General features: G+C 34.6%; 1 protein-coding gene across 1 annotated transcript; it reads right to left on the reverse strand.

The window, feature by feature from the left end:
• Positions 1-1,985: 1,985 nt before the first annotated feature.
• Positions 1,986-24,771, reverse strand: LOC136803486 (protein wntless homolog). Its single transcript, XM_067060226.1, has 14 exons — positions 24,640-24,771; positions 23,871-24,062; positions 23,427-23,549; positions 23,099-23,247; positions 22,584-22,775; positions 21,885-22,021; positions 21,531-21,571; positions 20,953-21,080; positions 20,378-20,475; positions 20,122-20,185; positions 19,677-19,820; positions 4,710-4,854; positions 4,328-4,426; positions 1,986-3,373 (listed from the first exon to the last, which is right to left on the reverse strand). The coding sequence occupies exons 1-14, from the start codon at positions 24,743-24,745 to the stop codon at positions 3,249-3,251; spliced, it is 1,743 nt and encodes a 580-aa protein (XP_066916327.1). The 5' UTR covers positions 24,746-24,771; the 3' UTR covers positions 1,986-3,248.
• Positions 24,772-25,964: the final 1,193 nt, after the last annotated feature.

A 25,964-nucleotide genomic window follows, 5' to 3' on the forward strand; every position in this document is an offset into this window, starting at 1 on the left:
ACCAAGCTTCTATTAAATCGTCTTTCCAAAATCAAGACAAAAATTGCCATGCTTGCATCAACCAAATCGCATTTGGGTCTGCAGTTTTCATCGTATCATAAATGGCAGCACTAATACCGGACACATATTTAGGGTCGGAACTCGGTGGAGACATCTCGTTAAAGATGTTGCCGTTATAGACATGATCTGTACTGTCATATATCTCGATTTGTTTTTGAATGAAAGCGACGCCGACTTTCTAAAAACCAATCACATGATTCAAATCTTAAGACAACGATTTTTCCGTTCTGTATCTTATCTATTCTGAGTCCTGTGCTGTTTTAAACAGGTGACTTGTCCTGTATTTTTATTATCTGATGTATACAGGACAGGTACGAGCTGTGAGGCAGATTTATGCCTGAAAAAAGTTACAGTGGAAAATTCAAATTGACGCTGTCCTCACTTACTAAAATAAAAACCAAATTTCGGAATTTGTGTTTTCTCTAAGAAAGTGTGACCAGTAAAAGAATAACAAAATTTGATTGGCAATGTTTTCAACCGTTATTAGGATCTGGGAAATTCAAACTCTCAGCCCATACCATGCTATATATTTCGCCGTCAGTATATAAAATAAGAAATCACAGCATGTATCTCCAGGCTAGTGCTGTTTATGTGGGTTGTGTATTCAACTGAGTCACGACGTACTCAAAGGCTAGTTAAGATTTTCTGGCTTTGATTCAGGTGGTAGCAAACCCATGCCACTAGATCCAGTCCCTTGATCCAGTATCATGATCAATTGACCATTTTGTATTGTTTTGGTGGTTTTTTTTTTATACGATTGTTGAAAACGAAAGTGACAAAATTCCAGTATGAAAATATCCTCTAGTCTACCACACTGGACTCAGCGCCATCAAAAATTATCAGAAAGCAAAGTTCAGTCAGAAGTAGATTCTAGTCTACTCGAAACGCAGCTTATAAGTCTCGTAATTCAAACAGTGACCTTTATATATCCCTGGACCAAGCTTTATCCGCCATCTTTAATCGGAGTTTTTTTGAATTGGTACCCGTAAAGAAGCCATTGCAGTGTTAAAAATTAACGTCTAACGGCGCTACATCATTAAAATCTTCTTTCTAGGGAAAGAAGATCTAGCGCTATCGATGCATTTACACCACTATTGAGTAGTGCCGCCATTAGGTTACCACTTAAAAAAAACGAATTTCGATGATTAGTAATTTATGGGAAAAAATTCCGTAAATTTAAAGGTATGGTTGTAGTATTTGAGAAAAAAGGGTAGAGTTTTAACATGAGACCTAAGACTTACAACCTGAAGATCTGAGGATCCAAAAGTTCAAAAACGGTCCAATAAGGCTCAGAATATAGCCTGGAAGTCTATAAACCCGTGCCAAATTGAAATATCCGATTAAATTTAAGAGATGGCCCAAAATCTCCCCCGAACTCCAAATTTCGAAAAACACGAAGAAATAAGCTAAATTCTCAATAGATTTTGACCATGATTGTATCAGCCATTATTACATAGAAGTTTTACTAAATAGAAGTTTGAAATGGAAAAACAGTCATTCTTACCAAGCGAAAAAGGCTGCTCCGCTAAAATGTTCAGGTAGTTCAGGTTCTGTCATATACCATCTCCCATATGGCTTCTTGTCTGTGAAAGCCAATGGAAGATTGATTCCTTGCAGCGCCATCCAATCGATTTCTAAAAAATAAAAATTGATATAGATTTAGCGAAATCTGGAAATAAAATTGATGTAGATTTAGCGAAATCTGGAAATACAATTGACATAGATTTGATCCTTTTGGGACATTTTTTTTTGCGTTAGACGGTGTATCTGTATTTGAACTAAAAAAAGATTTTCAGAAAATTTTTGTAAAAGCTTTGCGGACAATTTAAAGAAAATTGAAACAAAAAGGTTAATTACCCATTAAAGCGTCATTTTTGTGATTAAATTTTTTATCATTCTGAACTGAATAAATAAACAAACTTGACTTGTAATGGCAGATTTTTGTTAAAAGTGTCAAGGAACCTTTAACAAAACCAAATCAGTTAACCAATTTTCTGATTATGGTCAGAGCCCTTAAGATTTATAAAAAGATCGGATTATCCATCTTTCTCTTACAAAAAAATTAGTACAAAAAATAAATAGCAGGTTGCTTAGGGTAAAAAAAAAACTGAAAACATAATTTATAAAATAACAAACAAACACCTAGAGAGTACAAAAAATAAATAATTTATAAGATGTCGTAAAAATGGCACAGTTAACGCTCTATTGCTCTTGAAAATCGAATTAGAGGGCCACCGTTAACAAGAAATTCCATAAACAGTTTAAAAATCATTGTTCTAGGAATTTATTTTAGAGATAAATTCAAACCGAAATTAATCTATGTTAACTATCGCCGATACTGTAATATTCTTAGAGCGTTTCTAATTTTGAAATAATCTCGAGCACGTGAAGGAACGAGAACCCTTTTTTTCGAGAAAACAGAGCACTTCTGTACCATAGCATAAAAAACGAGAAAACTAAAAAAATGTTCTAAAATGTGCACTTCAAAAAAGTCAATGTGAAAATTTAGAAAATTAAAATCAATTAACAAGCTAAAAAATATACGCCATATAAAAATATAACTAAATATATATTTTACCAAATCTTTTAAATTAAATTCAAAGGACCTGACAGTTCATATGAGTCGTATCGAATTTGATTTGAATTGAATTGATGAAGCTGAAGTAGTAATTTATTCTCATAAATGCTTATCTCATTATAACTGGGAGTGGGAGCAAGGAGAGCTGTCACTTTTGTTTGTTCCAGTTTGGGAATATTAAAAAGATATTTTTGAACAGAATATTATCCAAAAATCAAAACTATGCTAAGTATGGAAGGGCAAACCATATCGAAAGCCCGGATCGAGAGCTTGCTCAAGAACTTGAAATTCAGAGAAATATATAGTTTATCAATTCTACTAGCAGCCTACATATGATCTTTGTTGAGTACGGCCCAGTAAATAATTTTAGTCTTCACTATATCGTATCTAATTTCAATCACATCTTCTCTGGATGTGTCTTGAAGGTCTTTAATTATAATGCAGTTTTACCGTCCAAATGATAATTGCATTATGATTGCATTTTCTTAGGATATTTTAGTCTTTACAATGTTCCAATTAGTTCCAATATGTCCAATGTGATTTCAGTTAGATCTTCTTAGGGTGTATTAGTCTTTTCAATACAGTTCTTCTAGTTCCAATATGATTCCATTTAAATCTTCTTAGGATGTGGCAAGGAAACAATTTCATCACCTTCTCCCTCATCGTCATGCTCATGTTGAGCATCAGAGGTCGATCCAGCGCTCAACAAATGTTCCGACCGTTTGTAATACACCGCTGCAAGTAAAAGGTAAATAATATTGGAGACAGAAAATATACAGTAGTATAGTAAGTATACTCATCTGGTGGCTGTCGGCGGAGCCGGGAGTGAGGGAGTTTATCCCCTTTTCTATTTGCGCTAGACATGGGAGATCGGATGCTGAGGTGGAGCACCACACCTACTACTCCCTCTAACTTACCGCCTAGATCAAATTACCCAATCTAAGCTACTCATTCTGCTGAGCTGGCAGTGACCGGGGATCGAACCCACAAACCTTGGATTGTAAGGCGAATGCTCTACCGACTGAGCTACCCGGCCACAATATATAGTGGAGTCTCCTTAACTCGAACACACACGGGGGGAAACACATTTGTTCGAGTTATGGAAATCTCGAGTGGTGGAGTAAGGTTAATAAGGCATTGTTAAATGAAGGGGCAAAAAGTCTTGTTCGAGTTAAGGAGAAATTCGAGTTATAGAGGTTCGAGTTTACTAGGTGAGGGGGGCTTTTACCAAAGCCTTCAACAAAGTCAAATTCATGTTTAAAGGGGAATTAATATGTGTGATTTTCAATGAAACTTATGATTATATTCTTAAAGAGTTCATTAAAACGATTCCAAAAATATATAATTCATAGTTGTTTACTTTTTCTATACCGAATAATAGACAATTTAAAATTCCCTTATATCACCATGGCAACAAAATTTGTGACGTATAATGCGCGTGAGTAGCCGAAAAAGATCAATCTTTAAAGCTAAATATTTAAGTAGATAAACAAGATTTTTAATTAGTTTTTTTTATCAAACTCCATTTTTAATTTTCTTCCTGTCCAGGCAAAAAAATGGAATGCCTAATCTCAAACATTAATTCTCCTTTAAGGGAGTTAGAAAAATAAAGAAAGTTTACTGAAATTTGAGAACTAGAAAACATTTTCTGCAAGTGAAACACATCCACAGAATGAAATAATCGCTTACCGTTCCCAGAAGTATTAGATTTGCCATCAGGTGAGTAAAGAATGAGAACGGCGAAAACATATGTGCCCCACATACCAAATACACCGAAATGCATTGCACCTAAAAATGAAAAGAATGGAGGAAATTTCAGCAATGTCTCAAATTTAGTTACCAGATTTTATAAAATACTGTTCAGAATCTGTCAAAACAAATTTTATTATCTTAGACCGAAAATGGAGTTTACACAACAAAGAGGCCCGTATTTATTATTGAATTTTGCTCAGTCTTAAAACGGAAATTTTAAAATATCTTTTCTATGATATGTGAGTCCGTTTGATACGGAAGAAATTTCAACACAGACTGTTTTAAAAAAATATCTTGGTCACATTGTATATATACTTACTCGACACAATGATGTAATCATTCATGGAGTTGTCTTGAAATTTCCACGTTGTCTCATTGACTTGGTCCATGATGAAACAAATTATTGTTATGACAACCGTGGATAGGGTGGCGTAAAGCAAAACACGAAATCTGTAGATCTTGTTCTAAAATGAACAAAAGTTTAGGGGTTGGATAAAGGAAAAGAGAACAGTAAAACTTTTAATATTTAGAAATCCAAAGCCTTTAAGATATCATTTGATATTATATGGAAAGAAGGTGACAAAGCATACTGACAAAGCATAATTAAAAAAATTTCCAAAAATTAATGCTCGCATCGCGGGAGGAGGAGAAAGTTGTTCTCTTTTTATTTAAAATGTTGTGTAAGCAAATTTTAGGAGATACGTTTCCTTTAAGCCTCACTTCTTTTAAAAGCCCATCTGCACAAAAATAACGATCATTCCATATCAAAGTGAATAGAACACTGTAATCTTTATGCTAAATTCGTCAGAGGGACTTGTTCCAAACTTCACAATAAAGCTCAATAGGAGTAGGCGAGAAATTTTATTAAAACGATTTGGAGCATCAAGATCTGAGTAAAGAGTTGTATCACATTCAAGAAATAAGTAATAGATATCACACGGTACAGAGTACAATATAGGATATATTTTTCTCGCTAAGAGTTAGAGTTTTCTATATTTTCCTCGCCTAAGTGTGATAAATGGTTTATCATCAACTTGAAAAATATCAACAAACTTTCTCTCTCCATTTGTCTTTCTCTGTGTTTTGTTTTTTCATTTCTTGCATTTTGGTGAAATCACCATCAAAATATTCCAAAATGATTCGAATGCTCATTAAAATATCAAAACACTCTGATTTAACTTTTTTGTGATTTGAGAGGAAAACTGGGAATAAATTTCGGTAAAAGATACAATAAGAAAGTTGAAAATACGATCTCTCGTTTACCAAACCCATTTTTGAACGCGGTCTTGTATTTGTACGGTACAATATGAAATACAGCATTTATGTACGCGTTTTTAGCCAATCAGATTGCTTATATTGGGCTTTTCCAGATGAACTCCGTATCCCCCATGTTGAGGATATCGGACATCCAGGGGGTTCTAAATTTTCAAGTGAGTCCGGACATCCAGGGGGTTTCTAGATTTCATGGGTCCGGACATCCAGGGGGTTTCTAGATTTCATGGGTCCGGACATCCAGCTGGACACCCGGGACCCTCAACTTCCATGTTGAGGATATCGGACATCCAGCATCCAGGGGGTTTCTAGATTTCATGGGTCCGGACATCCAGCTGGACACCCGGGACCCTCAACTTCCATGTTGAGGATATCGGACATCCAGCATCCAGGGGGTTTCTAGATCTCATGGAGACCCGGACATCCGGGGGCCCCCCGTTTGAGGATCTCGGACATCCAGGGGGTTCAGGGCCAAATATTTGAATGGAGTAGATTTTGCTATTTGGTAAATTAAGAGTTGCGGTACGGTAAGAGTGTGAGAGGTGGAGAATATTGGTCTATTGGATATCCAAACCCCTAAAAGAGTTCCGTTTATTTTATTTTTTTTTAATTTGACAGTTGTCAAGAGTTGCTACTTTATTTCCCATAAAATATTGTGGTTTTAGCTTATATTTGATCTATTTTATAATGTCTTCAGAAGCATAATTTGCAACCGCATATCCTGACAAATACTTTAGCCGTACAAACTTTTGCGAGTAGAAATTTCGCGTTTTTCGTCAAGTCAAAGAGCGACCGTTTTTATCGGATTTAAGGAAAATTTTTCACTTTTAAGCCAGTTTTCGTTCGAAATATTCTCACTTTTACCCTTTGATGTCAAATCAACATCTTATCTTTTCTTCCCTGGTTCTCCAAATCTCAGACACTCTCTTTCGAAGATGTTTTTTCTTTTTTTCGTTTTGTGTACTTTTTGCAAAAAAAACAAGAACAGCCGAAGCTAAAAAAATTGAAAAAGAAAATATCGATTGCGCAATACTACACGGGAAATTAGTTAGTTTTACTTTTGCACTTCAATGAAAAAAAGGGAAGTACCGTCGGCAAGATTCTTGGCCCGGCGGGGGGGGGTGCACTTGGACAAAACAGGTGACGGGCCATGGGTACCCTTTTTCATACCTCAAAAGTCTCTCAAAGGGGTACAAATTCATAAGTTAGTCTCTGAAAGGGTCCCAAAATCACGAAAAGATTTCCCTCTCGCCAAGGGTCACATTTTTAGAAAATTTGACCAAAATTTGGCGAAATTTTGCCAAAATTTGGAAGAAATTTTTTGGTAAAATCTACCAAAACTTAGGGAAAAGTCTGTCTAAGGTTCCCAAAAATATCAAAATTTTGTCTCTCAAAGGGTCGATTTTCGATTTTCGGCTCGGACATACCTGTCACCTCGCAAACCTAGTACACCCCCCCCCCATTGGGATTCTTGGATATAAAAATTTATATATAAAAATTCTATTTTCACAGTGCGTGGATCCTGGGAAAGGTACGTTTACCTTATCGGAGAAAAACATTCGGGGTTATAAGAGACTAATTATTCAGCTAATGCTTGTTTCATTTGCTACTTGTGTTAAAAAAATGACCAAATTGGAAACTTAAGTCGGGAAAAACGACTAATTTCGAAATATTGACCGAGGACAAGTAATTAAAAAAAATTTGGTCGGTCAGATGAAAGTGACGAAACAAAGTAAGTGACAATATTTTCCCCAGACTAAAGCTAAAGGCTACACTAGAGCTATTTTCTGCAATCCTTGCATTGCAGCCGCCAGGAGTGTAAAATAGTGTAGCCACATAAAACAGAAATTGCTTTATTTTGCAAATATTGCCAAAAGAAGAAAATTCGTTAAAAAATTCGATTGCTCGCATTCATTTTTTTCTTTCCGGAAGTAATTTCGAACAAACTATCAAAACATTCGAATATATATTTTTAACAATGGAACAAAAGAAAAAAAACAAATTCGAAGAAAAAAAATCCTATTTTTTTTTTTAATTTCAATCTCTTTTATCACCCAGAACTGGTATAACTATCTATATATAAAAATTTGTCCTCTAGATATATGGATTATCTACAAGTTTTCGTTTTTCATAAAAAAAAAAGAATGATTGAAATTGCAGACATGCTGCAATATTTTTGGGGTTTTCTCAGAGTGTTTTAAAAAAAAAATTGCATTGCAGCATTGCAGAAAATGCTCTAGTGTAGCCTTAGCTTAAATAATCAAAACTTTTTTTCCCGATCAGGTATGGATTTACAAGATCACAAGCATGTTCAACCACAAAAAAACCCTTTCGGTTTTTGATATGAAATATAATAATACACAGTATAGTCAAGAAGCTGACAGCCATTTTTAGGAAAAAAGTTCAGCTAAAAATATTAACTGCACGCTCTGGATTTTCTTATGCGCTGTCTCATGATTGCCTTTAATAAAAACAAGTAGCCTAGAGGCTTGAAGGCCCAGCATAAAGTGTAATGAGAATCTGTGCATTTATTATCAATAATCGAAAGTAGCCAGCGAGGCGATCCAGACACATTTTTTGTTGACTCAAAGTTTAAGTCAGTTTTTTTCAACGGCCCCTAGAACGGAAGTTTAGAATTTTAGCAATTTCTCATGATCTACGGTAGATATCAAAATGAAATTTTTACCGTAGTTTTGAATTGTGATTTCGAATATGATGCGGATAAATTAATTCGGTAGAATTTTTACTGATATACTAATGGTCGTTAGAATGGAGGTTTGTGGCCCCTAGAATGGAGGTTTTGTTGAAAAAACCCTGAAGGAACTAAAGAGAAGTAAAAAACAGAAACTATAGACATTTTTCTCATTGGCTGATAAATGTAATAGCTGATTGTAATGAAAGTTGTCAATTTTTCTGAAAGATTTTATGATTTTGTATGATACAAATTTAAAATTGGAAATTCCGAAATTTAATAAAACCGATTTTTTAAATAATGACGTCATTATCTATATTTAAAGAATTTTTTTCTAAATAAACTATGAAATTCAGCTATGGAGTATAATGTCAAAACTTTATGACGAAAGCTCAAGTCAATTCGAAGAAATACGAGTTTAAAGTTATTTTTCCTTACATCTTCTACACTGAATTAGGTATTTTTGCCGTTTCTGCTGATTCAGCAACGATTTATTGATTTCCTGATGATTTTCTTCGTCAAACTAGCCAAGAGATTTTAGTGGTATTTTGAAATTTCGACTTCTAGATTATTTGGTCGCTCATATGCTGGTTTTGGGCCCTTAAAACCAAAATACAAAAATTGCCTATGGACAGAGCCCTTAGTAAGCTGTTTTTGGCGCATATTCGAGGTTGGAATCTTCAAGGGAATCTTGACGTGTTCTGTATTAGGCGAGACCAATTTAGTTAGTTGTTCTACGGGCAGATCGTTGACAAAATAAGATTTTCAATAATCAAGGAAGGAAATTAGGCTTTAAAAAAGTAATATTTTCAAATAATCTTGGTTAGAAATTCATCATTCATCTTTGATGGAGTTTGTAATAAAATCTTTCGTGCATAGAATTCATGATTTTAGATTCGTTTCAACTTTTTTTAAGTGTAAATGTTTTTAATGACTAGTATTAGAAATTTGTGGCATAGGAAATTCAATACTTTTTTTTTCGTTTGCAGCAAATGCTGAGTCGGTCGCGCCCGTAGAACAACAAATTAAATTGGTCTCGCCTTAAGAGCTCTGACCATAAGTGAAAAAATCGGTTTTGAAATTTTATTGAAATACGTTTGTTTTTTGTTCCTAGACATATTCAACAAAAGAATTTATCATTAAACTGCATTTTGATCCATTACCTAATGAGTAATTAGGATTTTAATGACAAGAAACGCAACATGAACCACAAAATAACGTTGATAAAACGTTAATTACCCCTTATTTACAAAAAATGCTATGTTTCAATGAGGAAAAAATATTTTTTCTTCGCAGTACCAAAAAGTGGAATATTTCCTAAACCAAAATTGACCCAAAGTCAAAATTTGTCATGAACATTTCTCTGACAATGAGAAACCATGTATTCCTGAGATAAGACGCGACTATTTATATTTCGTCAGAAATCGAGGTTTTTATCGATTTTCGGCTAAATAGCCTATGATAGGCTAATTTGAAGGTGTCCTTGACTGACAGCCTTACAATACACCTTTCCCGTAATGCCGGAACTCCGGAATTCTTCCGGCTTTTTTGCTCTCCACCGTTTCTTTTTTGGGAGGTAAACAAACCCGTTTTCGCTTTAATTTGCTTAGCGAAAGGTGTTTCTTTAACTTTTGTCAGCTTCTGTCGTATAGAAATTTTTCAAACTTTTGTATTTTCTTACTTTTCATGATACGAAACCCTGTAAATTTCATTTTAAACAAAATTGGGCATCAAAAGTTAGAACACGAAAACTGACTTTTCTTAAGCAATCTCAAACAAAACGAAATTTTTACCTCCCAAAATTTTTAAACACAACGGTGGAGCACACACCTTCCCGGGCGATATTTGAATTACGGGAAAGGTGTAATTTCTGTGAAATTGACAAAATATAAATCATAAAAAACTATGAAATAAAAATTACTTCTCGAGAGTCCAGTTTAATGCAGATAGGAAAACCAATTTTGTTTCTAAATATATTTTTCATGATCAAAATAGTCAAAAATAAGAACAGAAGATTGAAAAGAAAATAATACAACCGGTACAACTATACCAGACTATACTCCTTTTTGTAAAAAACAATTTTACAAGAAGTTCAAACTAGAATAATTCAAGAACAAGCCCAAGGCGGGGCTGTCTAATGTTTGTCCAATAAAATAGGTCCAAATCACAAATCTGTAAAAGCTCGAGGGGGCTAGATTTGAAACCTTTGGCTGAAAGTGAAGCGAAAGCTTGGAAGGATTTTCTACAAAGGTCAAGTGACTACGATATAATTTCTCCCTTTTGAGAGATGAGAAATAACTTTTCACGGTTCTTACAAAAAACAGGGTGTAATAAGGCTCAGTCTTTTGGAAAAAATACAGTTTCCACCTTTTTTCCGTCATTTTAAAATTTTTTAACTAAATATGTACAGTCTAGTCGGATTTCAGAAACGGAAGTTTTTTTGCATTCAAAAAGGTTGCCGATAATTTTCAAAAAACTGTACCTCTTGAGATTTTCTAATACATAGGGTGATGGAAGAAAGATGAAATTTTACGATAGCATTTGTAAAAAAATATCTATCGGGCAAAATTTTCATATTTTTCAATTGAAATCACCCAAAATTGGCCACAATATTGACGTCAAAACAGAAAAAATTAAATTTTTGGATGCAAAAAAAACTTCTATTTTCGGAAGCCGACTAGACTGACGTATACAAACACTCAAAAATATCGTTTTTAAAAACACTATTACTATTTTAAACGCACTATTACAATATTGTTGTTAAGTAGTGGGATAATCGCAAGTAGCGTGTTCCAAGCTATCATAATCACCATGGACAAGATGTGAAAAAATTATTTCAGGGGCAGGAGTATTTGCCACAAAAATCCTATGACGAGACTGATAAAGGTCTGCTGTAGCACAAAACGGGTCGATGCCAAACTGTGGATCACGAGTAAGCTGACCTCCCCGGTTCTTTCGGGTACATTCGAACAAGCTCAGGGGTCGAGGAAACCAAAAATTCTACAACTTGTGCCATGTGCATAGATTGCTGCATGTTCACCATTAAAACCTGGTACTCGATGATGGTTCCATGAATTGAGCAAATGTTCCACTGCGTCTTTTGAAATATACAACGTAAGCCAGGATAAACAAAACTTGAATACGGGATCACTTCCATCAAGAGTGTCCGTGATGTCATTAGCTATGATAGTGTTCAATGCACGTTTAAGAGGGTAGTTCACGCGCGTATTCATCTCGGGCCAAAAGCGTTCAATAACGTTGTTTTTCGTCGAAGTTGTCATGCGAAAAGGTTCAGAAGTACCAACAAGCCTATGGTGTGACATAATAGTTTGAGCGAAACTGACAAGACAGAATTCTTGACCATGGTCCATACGCACTTGTTCCCATACACCATAAGTTAACATAGCTGGTCGAAAAATAAATTCGTAAATTATTGGGTTTTTTAACGGCATTGAAGCGTACTGAGCGTAGCCTATTATAAAACGAGAACATCATCATCACCATCAATAATTGCAATCGTGCATCCGTATCTTTGACCAATTTTCTCGTTTTGGTCGAAATGACATTTGAAACCAAAGTAAGGCGCAAAGTACCGATACAGTTACTGAAGTTTAAGGTATATTGTATTTGTCATCTAAAAAATCAATTTTTACATTTCAGGTTATTTCAAGTTTTGGTTCTCTCAAACAAATGAATTCTTTGTGTTTTTTTCAAACCACATCTCGGCTACACTTTTTTTTATAAGAACAATTTTACAAGAACAATGAGGCTCAAAATGGCCAAAAATTAAGAACAATTCAAGAATATAAGCCCAAGGCTGAGTTGTCTGTTTTTTGTCGAAAATGGGTCCAAATTAGGTAAAATACGGAAAAAATAGGAAAATTAACCTAAAATACCTAAAAAAATAAGAACCATACTAACTTAGAGGCTGAAAGTGCTAAAAATTAAGAACAGCTTGAGCCTCATGTAGGGCTAGCCCTATGTAGTAACTGGAGAAATACAAAAATATCATCAGTATACTCCGGTAAAAAAATAATGAAACCCCTCAACCACCAACACACCAAAAGATCTTTAAAACTATTTTAATATTTTTTGATTTTTCTTCTCTCATGGTGAAATCGTGAAATGACCTCAAACGAAAAATATGTAAATAATAGAAATATGTGCCTCATGCAAATAGTAGACTTATTGTTACTTTCGGAAAGTTATAAATAGACTTAACCATCTCTTTGACTCTATGGAGGAGAGTGTCTATGAGTTTCATATTTCCTTTTCAAATCACGAAGATTGACATACAAAAGATATTGTAAAATAATAATAAAACCATATTTGGCAAAACCAACTTTGATCTTTCGAAACGTAGTGTAAGATAGCAAAACGCAGTGCAATGTAGCAAAACGTAGTGTAATGTACCAAAACGCAGTGCAATTAAGTAATTCGACCCTTTGAGAGGGAAAATTTTGTCCATTTTTCCATTTTGGTTTGATTTTCACCAAATTTTGGTCAAAATTTTTGGAAATCGTGACCCTTTGAGAGAGAAATTTTTGATTTTCGTGATTATGGGACCCTTTCAGAGACTAACTTTTGAATTTGTACCCCTTTGAGAGACTTTTGAGGAATGAGAAAAGGTACCCTTATGGCTCGCACATACCCGGCACCCATTTTGCCTAAGTACCCCCCCCCCGGGTGTCTAGAACACAAAAACTTCATTGGCCGCAAAGGTACACTCATGGATACCCTGCCTCGAAGTTGAGAGAAAGGAAAGAGGCAAAAAAAGGGTTTTCGAAAATAAAGTTGAAGTTCTTTTATTATTGCAGAGGTAGACAAGAGTAAAAGGTTTTACAACTCACACAAAACTACTGTTTACACAATTTCTCACTTGATTTTATGTTAAAAACAGAAAACACGTATTTAAAAATAATTATTTTGTGAAAAGTATTGATAACAAAAGTCACTTTCTATAACAAAAGATAAAGATTTTCATTTGAATAGAAGAAACAAATCAAAAAGAGCTCTGGTTGGTCAGTTATCAAAGAAATGTTCCGATTGGCTAAATTTTCTCAAAAAGAATTTTTAAACAGATGACTCTGATTGGCTTAGACAGGGCAAAACTTGATTAGATTTTATTGAAGACATTGTTACCATTGTTATGAAACGAGACAGAGGGACCTTTGTAATAAATGAAAAGCCACAACTATAAACAAAAGAAACCGGCTTGGATTGTCTAGAGTTATAACCCCTCCCCTTATCTAAATGTACCCTCGAATAAACATTAACATAGTAAAAACGAATTTAAAACATCCCTTGTAAAAGTCATTCGAGAAAATAAAGACCCCTTAGAAAAGGGCTAAACTTCGTTTCAAGCGGTCCACCCCACCTTAGAAAATCTTTTTCTCTGATAACAATTTTTGTCGTTCTTTTTATCAAATGGATCAGAGGCTCAAAAGACTAAAAAACATTGAATTTAAGCCGAAGGCTAGAAGTGAATCTTTAATCTTTCCCGGGCAAGAGAAAGTGTTCCCTTAACAATTTTCGCTGACAATGAATGGAGGATTGAATTTAGTGATATCATTGTTTCCGAGCAGTCATTTTTTCGAAATCTAGCGATAAATGTTATTTTCAATCTGGCGTTTGTATGAAAACCACGCGGGCCGCGCAACTTTGGTAGGATTTAACTTGCTTCAAATCCTACCACGCAGATTCACTTCTAGCCTTCGGCTTTACTTCATTGACTAAAAATCAAGAATTTTTTAAGAATAGCGCTCAGCCTCAAATTCTGGCCGGAATATGCTTGTTCTGTTGAGAAAATTTTGATTTCGTGCCTCTCATTTTGGTTCTATGTTTGTGAGCGTTTGAGAAGAAGTATATCGCAGGAAAAAATCTTAATTTTTGAGATGAATTCCAAGGCGAATTCAGGTTAAATGTAGGCTGCACACATCCCATCTCGATTATGTAATTTTTTAAAACAGTGTACCAGTTTTTGGATTTTGTTTACGATAAAAGGGGCCAAAATTAGTGATTTTTGGTGTTTTCTTCTCTCAAAAAAGGTATACGAGATTTTTTTGAGTGACTCGAAAAAGTAAAAACTGCTCAAAGTCATCTGGAAATACTTGATAATTTTTTTTCGTCATTTTTTCTGACGAATTATTTACCGTTGACCCATATTTTGCAGAAATATCGTGACTTGACAGAAAAATATCGTGACAATGGAAGCGGTACAAAAAAGAAGTTTAAAATGTTCGAAATGGATTACTTGGTTATTGCATTGCCGACAGACAGAAAAATCGTGACATGAACGAAAAAATATCGAGATAATAGACTTTTTGGAAGACACGAACATCTAAGCAGCGTGTTTTTAAAAACGTTTTGCAGTCAAAAAGTTTTTGGACCGAGACTAATTTTCTAATTTGAAGTTTTTTACAAATTTGAGCTGAAAGTTCCCTTAAAAACACTCCCCTAAACACAAAATATGAGAAGCAAACAAAAGTCAAAATACCATCTTACTCAAACAGGTTTATTTAGGATTCTTCAATAGCTTGACAGTTTGATACTCGTGACCTAAAAACTCCCTTTTCCATTTCAAGCAACCGCCATTTTATTTTTGCAAAACAAACAAAAAGGCATGGACGAGACTTTATCTGATATTCCGATGGCGTATTGGCGGCCGACTACGCTTTGCTCTACTAAAGGAGCGGGCCAATATCCCATCGGAGAGGGATAGTAGTCATCCATTGATGTGCCGACAAGCTGTGATTGGTTATTTGTCTTGGTTATGGACGAAAAATGCATAATATTCCGTTTTAGGCCTAAAAATGTTCGTTAAATGTTTCTTATTTTCAGCATTTGTGAGTATTTATTTTTGGTGCAATTTCTTAAGAATTTTAGATCTCGAAGCCTTCTGTTCTTATGTGTGTTCATTTATGCCTTATGCGTTTTTGCATTATGGACGTTTTACCAGTTGTATTGCGTTATGTACTATATATTATATGCATTATGGGTTATGTATTATACATACATAATGTGTTTTTGATATTGTGCGATGAGGTTAGTAGAAACCCCCCACCCCAAAAACAAAGTTTTGGTGCCGGCATTTCCCGACTCATTCAAGAATCCGACTCTCGACTCAAGATTTCCGCGACTCATGACTCAAGCTTTCTGACTCGTGACTCGTGAGTCATACTGGTCATACCTAGACTTAGCCGGAATGGAGTTTTGAAAACCCGAGAGTAAAGTAGACCCGAGGGTACTAAGGTTGGCGGATAAGAGGTATGTGCGGACATGACCTTCGAAAATCGACCCTTAGAGAGCATTGACGTAATAATAAACACTGGGTAGCTTTTTAGAGAGAGACCAAATTTTACAAGATTTTAGAAAATCGTAAATTTTCCGACCCTAGAGAGACTTACCGTGAAAATCACAGCTCAAAATCATATTTAGCCTATACTAGACGTTACGGCTTTTTGTTACGCAGTTTTTGGTGAGGTGCTCGCTAAATCATATTCTGACCTGTGATGACAAATCGCAATTCTATTCATTGCGCATCAACACAAACAATAAGTATGTTCTGAAAAATGTCATTTTATAGAAATATGTCATCAACGCTTTTAAAAAAGAGTCAGCGAGAATCATAGCATAAAGAGCTTTCTATTATTAAATTTCGATTCCATTGAAGTAAATTACCATTATTGATAGTTTAGTAAGTACTATTATACACTTGGGAATCATGTAGAAGATTTCTTTTGAACGAAACTCATTTCAATTACACTTGGAGGTTTCTGGGGAATTCATCATGTGTACTGATACAATCTGCTAGACATTAATATGGTAATATTTTCTCTTCATCTTTGATTCTTTCTATAGTGATTAGATTGACACATGCGCCATAAAATTTCTACACTCGGTGGTCAGAAGTCAGATATTTTCTTTGAAAACTCGGCATCTGATACTCAGGGTAAGAGAGACTAATTTGAACATTTCTGTTTTTTGTAACAAATATTTAAAAAACCTTCATAGAAGTTTGTTTACTTTGCGGGTGTTCGATTGTTCCCACCAGATTCCCGTACGCGGCTTTTTTCTTCTTTTCCACTTTAAGGCAAAATTGCTCCTATGTTTTGCGTTAAAAGAATAGTGATTTGGAAATCGAGACTGATTTACGATACTTTAATCGGATTTGATTTTTGCGAGATTAAATTTCGCGATCTCGCGAATTTTTCATTTTGCCATTATCGCGAAATTAAAACTCGCGAAGTTAAAACTCGCGAAAACGCGTGAGATTGCTGAGTCGCGAAATTAAGGGCTCTGACCATAGTCAGAAAATTGATTTTAGTATCTGAACATAAAAGTTATGTTTTAGATTCTTTAACACTTTTAACAAAGAATTGCCTTTATAAATTGCTTTTTAATCAAATCCCTTAAGAGTAATTAAGAACTTAATTGCTAAAATGACGTTATGAACTTTAAAAAGACGTTAATAATATGTTGCATCACCTTCTTTTATAAAAAGTGCTAAGTTTTAATGGGTAATTAACCTTTTTGTTTCGAACTTTTTTCAAACTGTCCGCAAAGAATTGAACTATTTTAAATTTTGCGGAAAATTTTTCTAAAAAAATGTGTCAAAAGTTATGACTGTTTTTTTAAGCAAAATCCAGATGAAAAATTGATGAAAAACCACTTTTTTGAAGATTTCGAGACAAAGAAGCATTTACAAAAATTTTCCGCAAAAATCTTTATTGTTCGGTAAAAGATACACCATCTACTGTGAAAAAATTTTCAAAATGTTTTTTCTTCGCCGAAACTAAGCTCTTCAAAGTTGAAATACTCTTCCTCGCAAAAGTCTTCATTTTCTTCTTCATCAAAATTTTTCAATGCAATTTTTGAATTTTCAGATTCAGGAATAGTTTGTCTAACAGAAAATGTATAACATGCCATAGTCTTGTTGGTTACATCAGTCAGAAAACACATTTTAAACACGGCAATTATGAAAAATTCACTATGGTCAGAGCCCTTAAATCCATCACGAAATTTTTGAAAACAAATTTTCGGCAGAGAATCCAGACAAAACTCTCTATTTGTGGTAAAAATGGCCATTTTCAGCTGCTCTGCGGCTCCTCTTTGCGAAGTTAAATCCACGTAAAATTTTTCAAAACTCTGACTCACGAAATTAAATCCAAAAAATTTCGCGCGAGATTTAATCCGATTAAAGTAAATGATTTTCCGGCAACACACTTACCCGACGTTTGCGACGAAGGAGACGTCTAGTATCTTCTATTTTCGGATGTAAACTTGGAAATTCATAAATAAATCTTGATAAATCTTTGCACTACGAATTGATATAAAATTCTATAGCGTTTCTAATAGCATTTCAATTGACCGTCCTAACTGAGTAGTTGAACCATTCAATTCATACCTACGTAACTATGATTGACGAAAATGGATCCGACTTGCGACTCATTATTTGGAAAATCTTGCCAACATTTTCTAATTTGGTATTTTCTCAACCCTACCGGGACCCGTGGCGATGAATGAAAAGAAACCTGTCCAGCGGAACATCCGCGTATCGATTTTTACCCAAATCTCGTAGGAATAAGACACTTTCCCGTTAACAAAACGAACTTATGTCTTCAAAAGATCCGCATGGGCTGGAAAAAAACGAAAAATTAACAACGGGCATTTATTAGGAACCTCAGACTGAATAAGTTGATTCAGGTATCCTCTTAGAATCACTCACTGTTTCCAGTACCTAAATCAAATATATATGCGTTAAAATATGTCCTTTACAACCGGCACGCGGGCACGTCAAATTTTGGAGGGCACGCGGGCACGTCGAGGCATGCGGGCACGTCAAGGCACGTGGGCAAGTCAAAAAAGTAGGGCACGTGGGCACGCAGGGCACGTCATTTATCAGACTCCTGGTGTAAACAGTGGAAACATAAAAATAAGGATGCGTGTCCACGGGGAATCAAAGTTACGAAAATTGCACTTGTCCGCAAGGGTCACAGAAGACGTGTGTCCGTTGTCCAGGGGGTCAAAAGCAGACACCAGAAAAAAAAACGTACACCCACAAAAAAAATTTCAGCCATAATCCAAGGGGTAATATGGTAAATATAATGTATAGCCTATAGCTAAAACTATGTTGAGGACATACACAAGGAAGGGGTTCAGATTCCTTCCGGGAAAAATCATTGGCGTTATTAAGTAAGAGAGGTAAGGCCCTATCCATGTTGAGGATATAGGACATCCAGGGGGGTAATGTTTTTTCTTTCACAAGAGACGTCCTAGGGGATGGGGAAAATTTAACCTTGAAATCCAAGGGGTTGGAGAAAAATAGGGCTTGGACATCCCGGGGTTTAACAATTTTGAAAATGGATATCCTCAACGTGGGGGGTACGGATTTTAACTGGAAAAGCCCATTTTTCATGTTGATGATAATATATTTTAATGGAAGCTCTATCACTGATATTTAGCAATTTATGTATCAAATACCGGGTGCACCAAAAAAAAGTATACATGTTTGTCAAGATATTGTGAGCTTCAGGATTTATATTTTTTGTTCATTCTTTTTTTATTGTATAGAGGATGCTCTAACTTGAATTTTGAGCTATTATACATTAAATTTGAAAAAGTAGTTCGAAAGTTATTTCCAAAAAACTGACTTTTTTTCCATGTCGAAATTTCAAAAAATCATTAGAAACAGCAATCACGCTATAAATAAGACAAAATGACAAAAACACAATTACATTGTCTTTTTGATTTTTTTTTTCCTATCTTATATTTTGCCAACGGTTTGTCCATCTTATTTACACGTCATGAAGATTTCCAACACCAGCAAACTCAATGCAGACCCAAGTTCTTTGAGCAACTAGCTGAGGAATGGTGATTTATTTTTTCAAAAACTTTCTCCCGTAACACACCACACCTCTCTTGGAGATTTTCAAAAAAAATTTCAGCTTTACCAAAAATATTTTTCCACATGGAAAAAGCTTGTTTTACCATAATCTTAAATTCCGTAACGAGTTTTGATGAACACAGTTGCATTTTTTGGTATTTTTATGTGTAAAGAAGAAAAGTGCCAAGAGAAAAGTTTGCTCGCTGTTTCTGATGATTCTTTGAAATTTCGACATTAAAAAAAAGTCAGTTTTTTGGAAATAACTTTCGAACTACTTTTTCAAATTTAATGTATAATAGCTCAAAATTCAAGTTAGAGCATCTTCTATACAATAAAAAAAGAATGAACAAAAAATATAAATCCTGAAGCTCACAATATCTCGACAAAGTTGTATACTTTTTTTTGGTGCACCCGGTAGTTCACAGATTAGTAAATACCTCATAGAAAAGTCTTCTTTCAGTTTGCATAGCAGGCAACGCAGCAGATTTCATGCTGATGTTTTTACGAACAAAATACAGTAGTCGCATGAAGAATAAACAGTATATGATTGAAGCGATTGCTGCTAGAGCTATGAAGGCTTTCTATTGTTTTTAAAGAAGCCGGAGTTAAGGAAGAGCAGTTCATAAAGCATGATATGAAGTTTCCTTGACAATCGAGAGTTTAGAGGAAGGATGACTCAAGACCATTTTAGATATTATGTGCCACCCTCTAATATAGAGTGACACTTATTTCACATTTCAGCAATTTGAGTTTGGTTTTAGAGGAAAAGTTCCGTTTATTACAAAGATTTTTCCGCCCCCCCCCCCCCAATTTATTCCGGGGGGGGGCACCCGAGAGTATCGAAAGGTAAAATAATTATAATGGTAGGTTAGAAAAGGATACAGCTGCTTTTTCACCAGAATCGCGCTTCCAAATTGTGTGAAATGGATTTTTCATTTGAACGCCTCTGTAAGAAAAGAAAGAAAAACGAGGAGATAATATTTAATCATCGAATTTTGCAGTTAAATCCCTGATTTGATTTAAAATTGAAGAATTAATTTATTTGCTCAAAAAAAATCTATTTTCATACAAACCATTTTGACTCACAACACTTTTTTTCCTACAGTTAAAAACCTAAAGTATGAATGAATTATCTTACCTCTCAACCGTATCGAATAAGAACAAACTAACACAGCCTATAACAATAGATCCTATCTCGTATTTGTAGGATGAAAGTTGATTCCTCTCTTCTTGATCCTGAAACAAATGTATGCAAAATGGCTGAGTCCTCAATATCGGTTTGAGATTTTTTTGAATAAACTATGTTGGCGAATGAGCCCATTCACCAATTTTGGCGGAATTTATTTTAGCGATTTAATAAAATTTCTAAATTTGGCGAGAATTAATTTTGGCGAATGACCCATTTTTGTTCAATATTTTAGCTGAAAAAAGAGGGAAAAAAGGGTTTTTAGGAGAAATAGAGACTAAATCGAAAGAAAATTAAATTTGGCAAGAATTTATTTTGGCGAATGACCTATAAGTTTAAATTTCTTTCCGCCAAAATTTCTTCCCTTAAGGTAGGTCGTGGGGAAAGAAACAATTTGTGTAACGTTGTAACGTATAAGAAATGGACTTACATAATGTGTAGCATACTATGAGTTGATTTACAATATGATATTGTCAACAGCAAATTTACTTTTCTACATACCTACATTAGGGTCTATTTACACTTACCAAGATGTGTTCACCAGCAAATAAACACCAAAAGACTAAGAGACAGGCGTAGAAGAATCCTTGACGGAGGTCAGAGAAGAACAACATGTAGGGCATGTCTGTCACCAAAGTGAACCAATCGATCGGTACTATAGAAGGAGACATTGTAGATATAATTAAAAGTACTATAATAAAGTCTGAAAATAAACCTACGAACCCTTAAAGTGCAAGTGGTGCTAACAGTTTATTAGGTAGGATTTCTGAAGCTGTTTTGTTGATTCTCTCGTATACACACATGCGCCGTTTAACTTACTTAACTCGACCCCTTTGTAGCATTCAGGGTCAATATCATGTACAAAATAGATTTATAAAGACAGGAACCACCAAGAAGTAGTTGTCAAGTAGTTTTTTTCTTATTTCTCGATGTTACGTTTGTTCGAACTTTGCTTGATAACTTTAACTTTATAACTATAATACAGGTCATAATAGCTTTGTTTATTTCAATATAAGCATACTTAAAACCATGTTTACGTCATTATGTCAGTAATGGACATTTTCAGCTAAAAGTTAAAGATATAGTTCTTTAAAAAACAACTTACAAAGCAAAATAGAAGTAGCACTTCCAAGCCACAAAATACACCTGAAAAGAAAAGTAAATTATTCTCGTTATTAGTGATTAGCTGACCTCACCTTCGATCAACCAAGCCGATGAATGTTCGACAATGTACATCCGAAAAAACTTTTTATGATTTTTGAGGATCGGCCATTGCTAAGAGTTGAACAAAAGAAATCAATCAATCGATTGCATTATTTCAGAAAAGAAATACCTTTAATCATAGCACTGATGATCTGTTTGAAGAAAATGAAAAGCTTTTACTGAAGGATATTTTGTTGAAACGACTTACAGTAGTTTCAAACTCATACCACCTGCATTATAATGTTTATACATATACCTTTCGAGCAGTAACCATTGTCTAGATTCCCTCTTGATTCGACGCACAAAGAACAACAGAGCACCAATGATAAAAGGAAACATAACAGTCTTTGAGACGAACAATGAGATTGTGTATCCCCCATTCTGGTGGATTTCCTATAAAGTGACAAAACATGATAATTTATAAAATGTAATACATAATTACAGTCCCTGGAAATGAAAACAAAATCTTTCTTAAGAAAGTATGTTTTACCAATTGGAAATATTTCGATATCGTTCAAGATTTTTGAAATATTTCTTCGGTCAATAATGCAACGATGTCATTAAATTTGACCATGATCAACTAGAGTCTTCTTTTCCCAAGGCTATAAAAACCAAAGCCACAAAAGCCTTTGATTAGAAATAAGAAAACTGGGCCCAAAAGATCAGTAACCAAAATGGGCTTCTCAAGAAAAAAACCGTATACCCCCTGTTGAGGAAGTCCATTTCCGTAAGGTAAGGTTTGATATGTGGAGGAATTCCATAGGGAGATCTGTATCTGTAAAAAATAACTGGAGTTCCATGGGGGTAGCTTTTTAAATCCTACTAAAATTCAGAATTCCAGAGGGGTTTAAACCTGAAATTGCTTGGGGGTTTACAGCATTTCAAGTCACATAGGGATGGACCTCTTCAACAGGGGGTATATGGTTTTTTTGCTGGAAAAGCCCGATGGACTTACAACAAAATCCATTCCGCTAAGGAAATGTCTTCCACCAGCTAAGCATTCTTTATTTTGTCCATCACCAGGCAAATGAACATTCACTAAATAGTGTTTGTGAGGAACACTACCTAGCTCAAAGAAATGTTGATCTTGGCATGTGTAATGATTCCATTGCTGGTATTTTTGTTTCCCTTCAGGAGTCTTTTCTTCCTTTATTCAAAAAATTGAAAGAGGATTGTAATCAAAATCTTATAGCAAAAACTGGTTAAAAGGTCAAAAGCTAAAACGGAAAATATATTTTAATGTTCTAATGGAGTTTCATAAAATTGCTATTAGCTGTTTAAGTGTTTGCACCTCAATTAGAACATATAAAAGTATTATTCCTTGAGTTTTTGACATTTTGACCAGTTTTCCCTATTCAGATTTTAATAGTGATGAAAGAATCCAAAATAAAGTTTTAAGAAAGGCCATTAGAACTAGCATTTCTCTGCAAATTTTGGAGTCGTCTTTGGAGTTCTATAAAATTTACGTACTCCGTCTTCCCGTGACTGCATACCGGAGAAAGTGCAAATCAGTGGTCTCGATTGATTATGAACACGTTGCAAGAATGTCCAATGTTTCTCCTCGGTTGGATTTTCCACATCACTGTATGCTAGCTTTGCATTGAACTCCATGTCACAATCTAAATAAATTGGGATCTATCTAATGATTTGAGCTGTAGTTTCTGTAGAACATCTGTTATTTGTACTCAAAGAATGACGAACAATTTCATGTTTACATACAGCAGACACACATTAGTCACATAATGGCTGGTAACTGTTGAAAAAAAGAAAATTACTAAAACAGAAACTAAAGTTATACCAATATTCATGGCTCTTCCCATTCCCTGTTGCATGTAATCCACTCGAATGTTCATTATCACCAGCATAAATTGGTAAGCTGGATGCATTTGTGCTCCTGGGTGAGGGATCTTCGAAGAAAATACTAAAAGACATTGAGAATGTTTTGTTATATTGCTGTATTGTTTGTTTAATTTGATACCCCATTTTAAGATAATTTTGACTTTTTTCAAAAGTGAATTTTGACTTCAGAAGCTTATAACTTGAGAACCACTGAACCAAATCTAAAAAGTATTATTTCGGACACATTTACCCCCAAACCCTTATACTTTTTTCTGTGTCACCTGGTCACCTCGGTTAAATAAAGTTCAAGCTTGTTGAATCACTTTCTGTTTAGCTTAAGGAATACTCACTTAAAAATGGGAATCTTAATGGGATCTTGAGTTTCCAGAACAAATTTCCTTACTCAAATTTGTAGATGCACTGAGTGGATTTTTTTGCATTTCTTCAAAAATGCTTCCTTCAATTGCTGTCGGATTTCCCTTTGGACCTTTTTCAACTCTATAAAATTCCCATCTATTATCATCACCAAAAGCTGTTACATCTTTTTGATGGAAGAGGTTCGCAATATGGACATTTGCAGAAGCAGGATCAGCACCTATTAAAATTTGGTCATATAAATAACTTTTAGACTTCGGACAAAGCGTGATGCAAGCCAGGGGATCAGCTAGGCAAAAGAAGGGCACCGGTATGTGCCGCAAGGGTCCCTTTTTTGGATCTTCAAAATCCAACTAAGGGTCGCAAAAATCAAATAATCTAATTTCCAGTCCTCCTAAGCAGGCCATTTTTCATGTCCTTTAAGTGTCCAGTTATTGGAAGCTGTCCCTCCTGAAATTACTAAAATATTGGTAAAAACAGCCTTTTTAGTGGAAAAACACTGGAAAAGCTGCCCTTTTTGACCTCCAACATACGCTGCCTTGCCTTTCTAAAATATGACCTACTAAGGGTTGTAAAACAGCTCAAATTCTATATCATGACCCTCAAAAGCCTAAATTTCTATAAAATAGTCCCAATAAGGGTCACAAAGTTCGACTTATTTCTCCATCAAGTCCCTCTAAGGGTCTGTTTTGGTCCCTGTAACAGCTCGACCGCCAAAAGTCGGGCGGCACATACGTGTCATCCCGTAAATAGTGAATTTAAAATCATACGAGTTTAGCTTAGAAAAAGCAACTAACCTTTTGTACCACCAATGACAAAAAAAGCTGTCAAAAATAAAAACAAGGTAGCCCCAAACAAACATAATTGTTTTGTTGTCAAGCTCTCTAACAATACTTGTCCCATTATTTGTTTTATCTTATAGTTTTCTATTGTCTGAAAAAAACAAAAAAACAACAAGTTATACTTTTATGAACCCTAAGCGAAAAATCATGAAAATCTGTTGAATGTAGCTAAAAAACAATATGAAGAAAACTAGCTTTACGTCAGTTTTTGGATGCTCCGGTAATCAATAAGATCTAAACAATGCAAAGCTTTAGGCTTCGCCATGAAATTAATCTTCCCGTTAAGAATTCAAATTAAAATCTATAAAAAAGTCTCAAATGTAAAAAATAAAAATAAATGCATTTTTATGTACAGAAAATTGTTAAACAATGATGATAAAATCTCAAGAAATCCGTTAAACCCTTTTTTCTTGACATTTCCTGATCTGGAAACAGAAATCCTTCAGATTTCTACTATTCTTGTGCCAAAAATTAGAAAAAGTGAATGATCTAATGCCAAGCCACCACCTAAAAGTGTCATCTTAGCCATAACATTCCTCTTTTTTAAATTTCATCTAATTACGAAAAAAACATGATACTTTAAAGGATAAAAAAACAGTATCTCATTTTTCCCAAATAATCAAAATTCCATTACTGGGGATTTTAGATTTAAAGCTCCATTTAGCTTACTGTACCTTAGTAGAGCAAAACATTTTTTGACTCAAAACATTAGTGCTATTATGAGCACCGGCCATTGAAGAGGGCTGAACCTGAAATAGAAAACTTGAAAAAAAAAAAAACTTGATGCAAATAACTTGTAAGCTATAAACAAATAACTTGTATAAAAGTATAAACAAAGGAAAGTAAAAGCTATCAAAAGAAAATAATGTATAATTATTTTTATCAAGCTTTAAAATCATAAAAGTCATAAAACCAAGACAGTGTGGTAGTGAAATAATAGTTTGTCTACTTTCACTTTAAGTTATAAAAATAAAATGTCCAAGGGTTTTTTTGCCAATTTTGAAAAAATTCGTCCGCCCACCTCTGTATTGAAATTTAATGGAATAGCCCAATCTTTGGAGCAAATATTTCAAATTTTGAAAAGAGCACCACCGCACATTCAAACTTCACCTTCAACTTTGAAAATAAAAAGATCTTTGTAGTGCTTATTTTATGGAAGTACAGTATACCATACACGTTTGTTTTTTTATAAGCAGGTGGTGTCTTACCCTATGTCTGGCTCGCATTATGCTTATACTTACATTATTCTTAAACAATAGAGCCATTGTTTAGGTACCAAA

Source organism: Clytia hemisphaerica, unplaced genomic scaffold (genome assembly GCF_902728285.1).
Source record: "Clytia hemisphaerica strain Z4C2 unplaced genomic scaffold, Clytia hemisphaerica genome assembly, whole genome shotgun sequence".
NCBI classification, from domain to species: Eukaryota; Metazoa; Cnidaria; class Hydrozoa; order Leptothecata; family Clytiidae; genus Clytia; species Clytia hemisphaerica.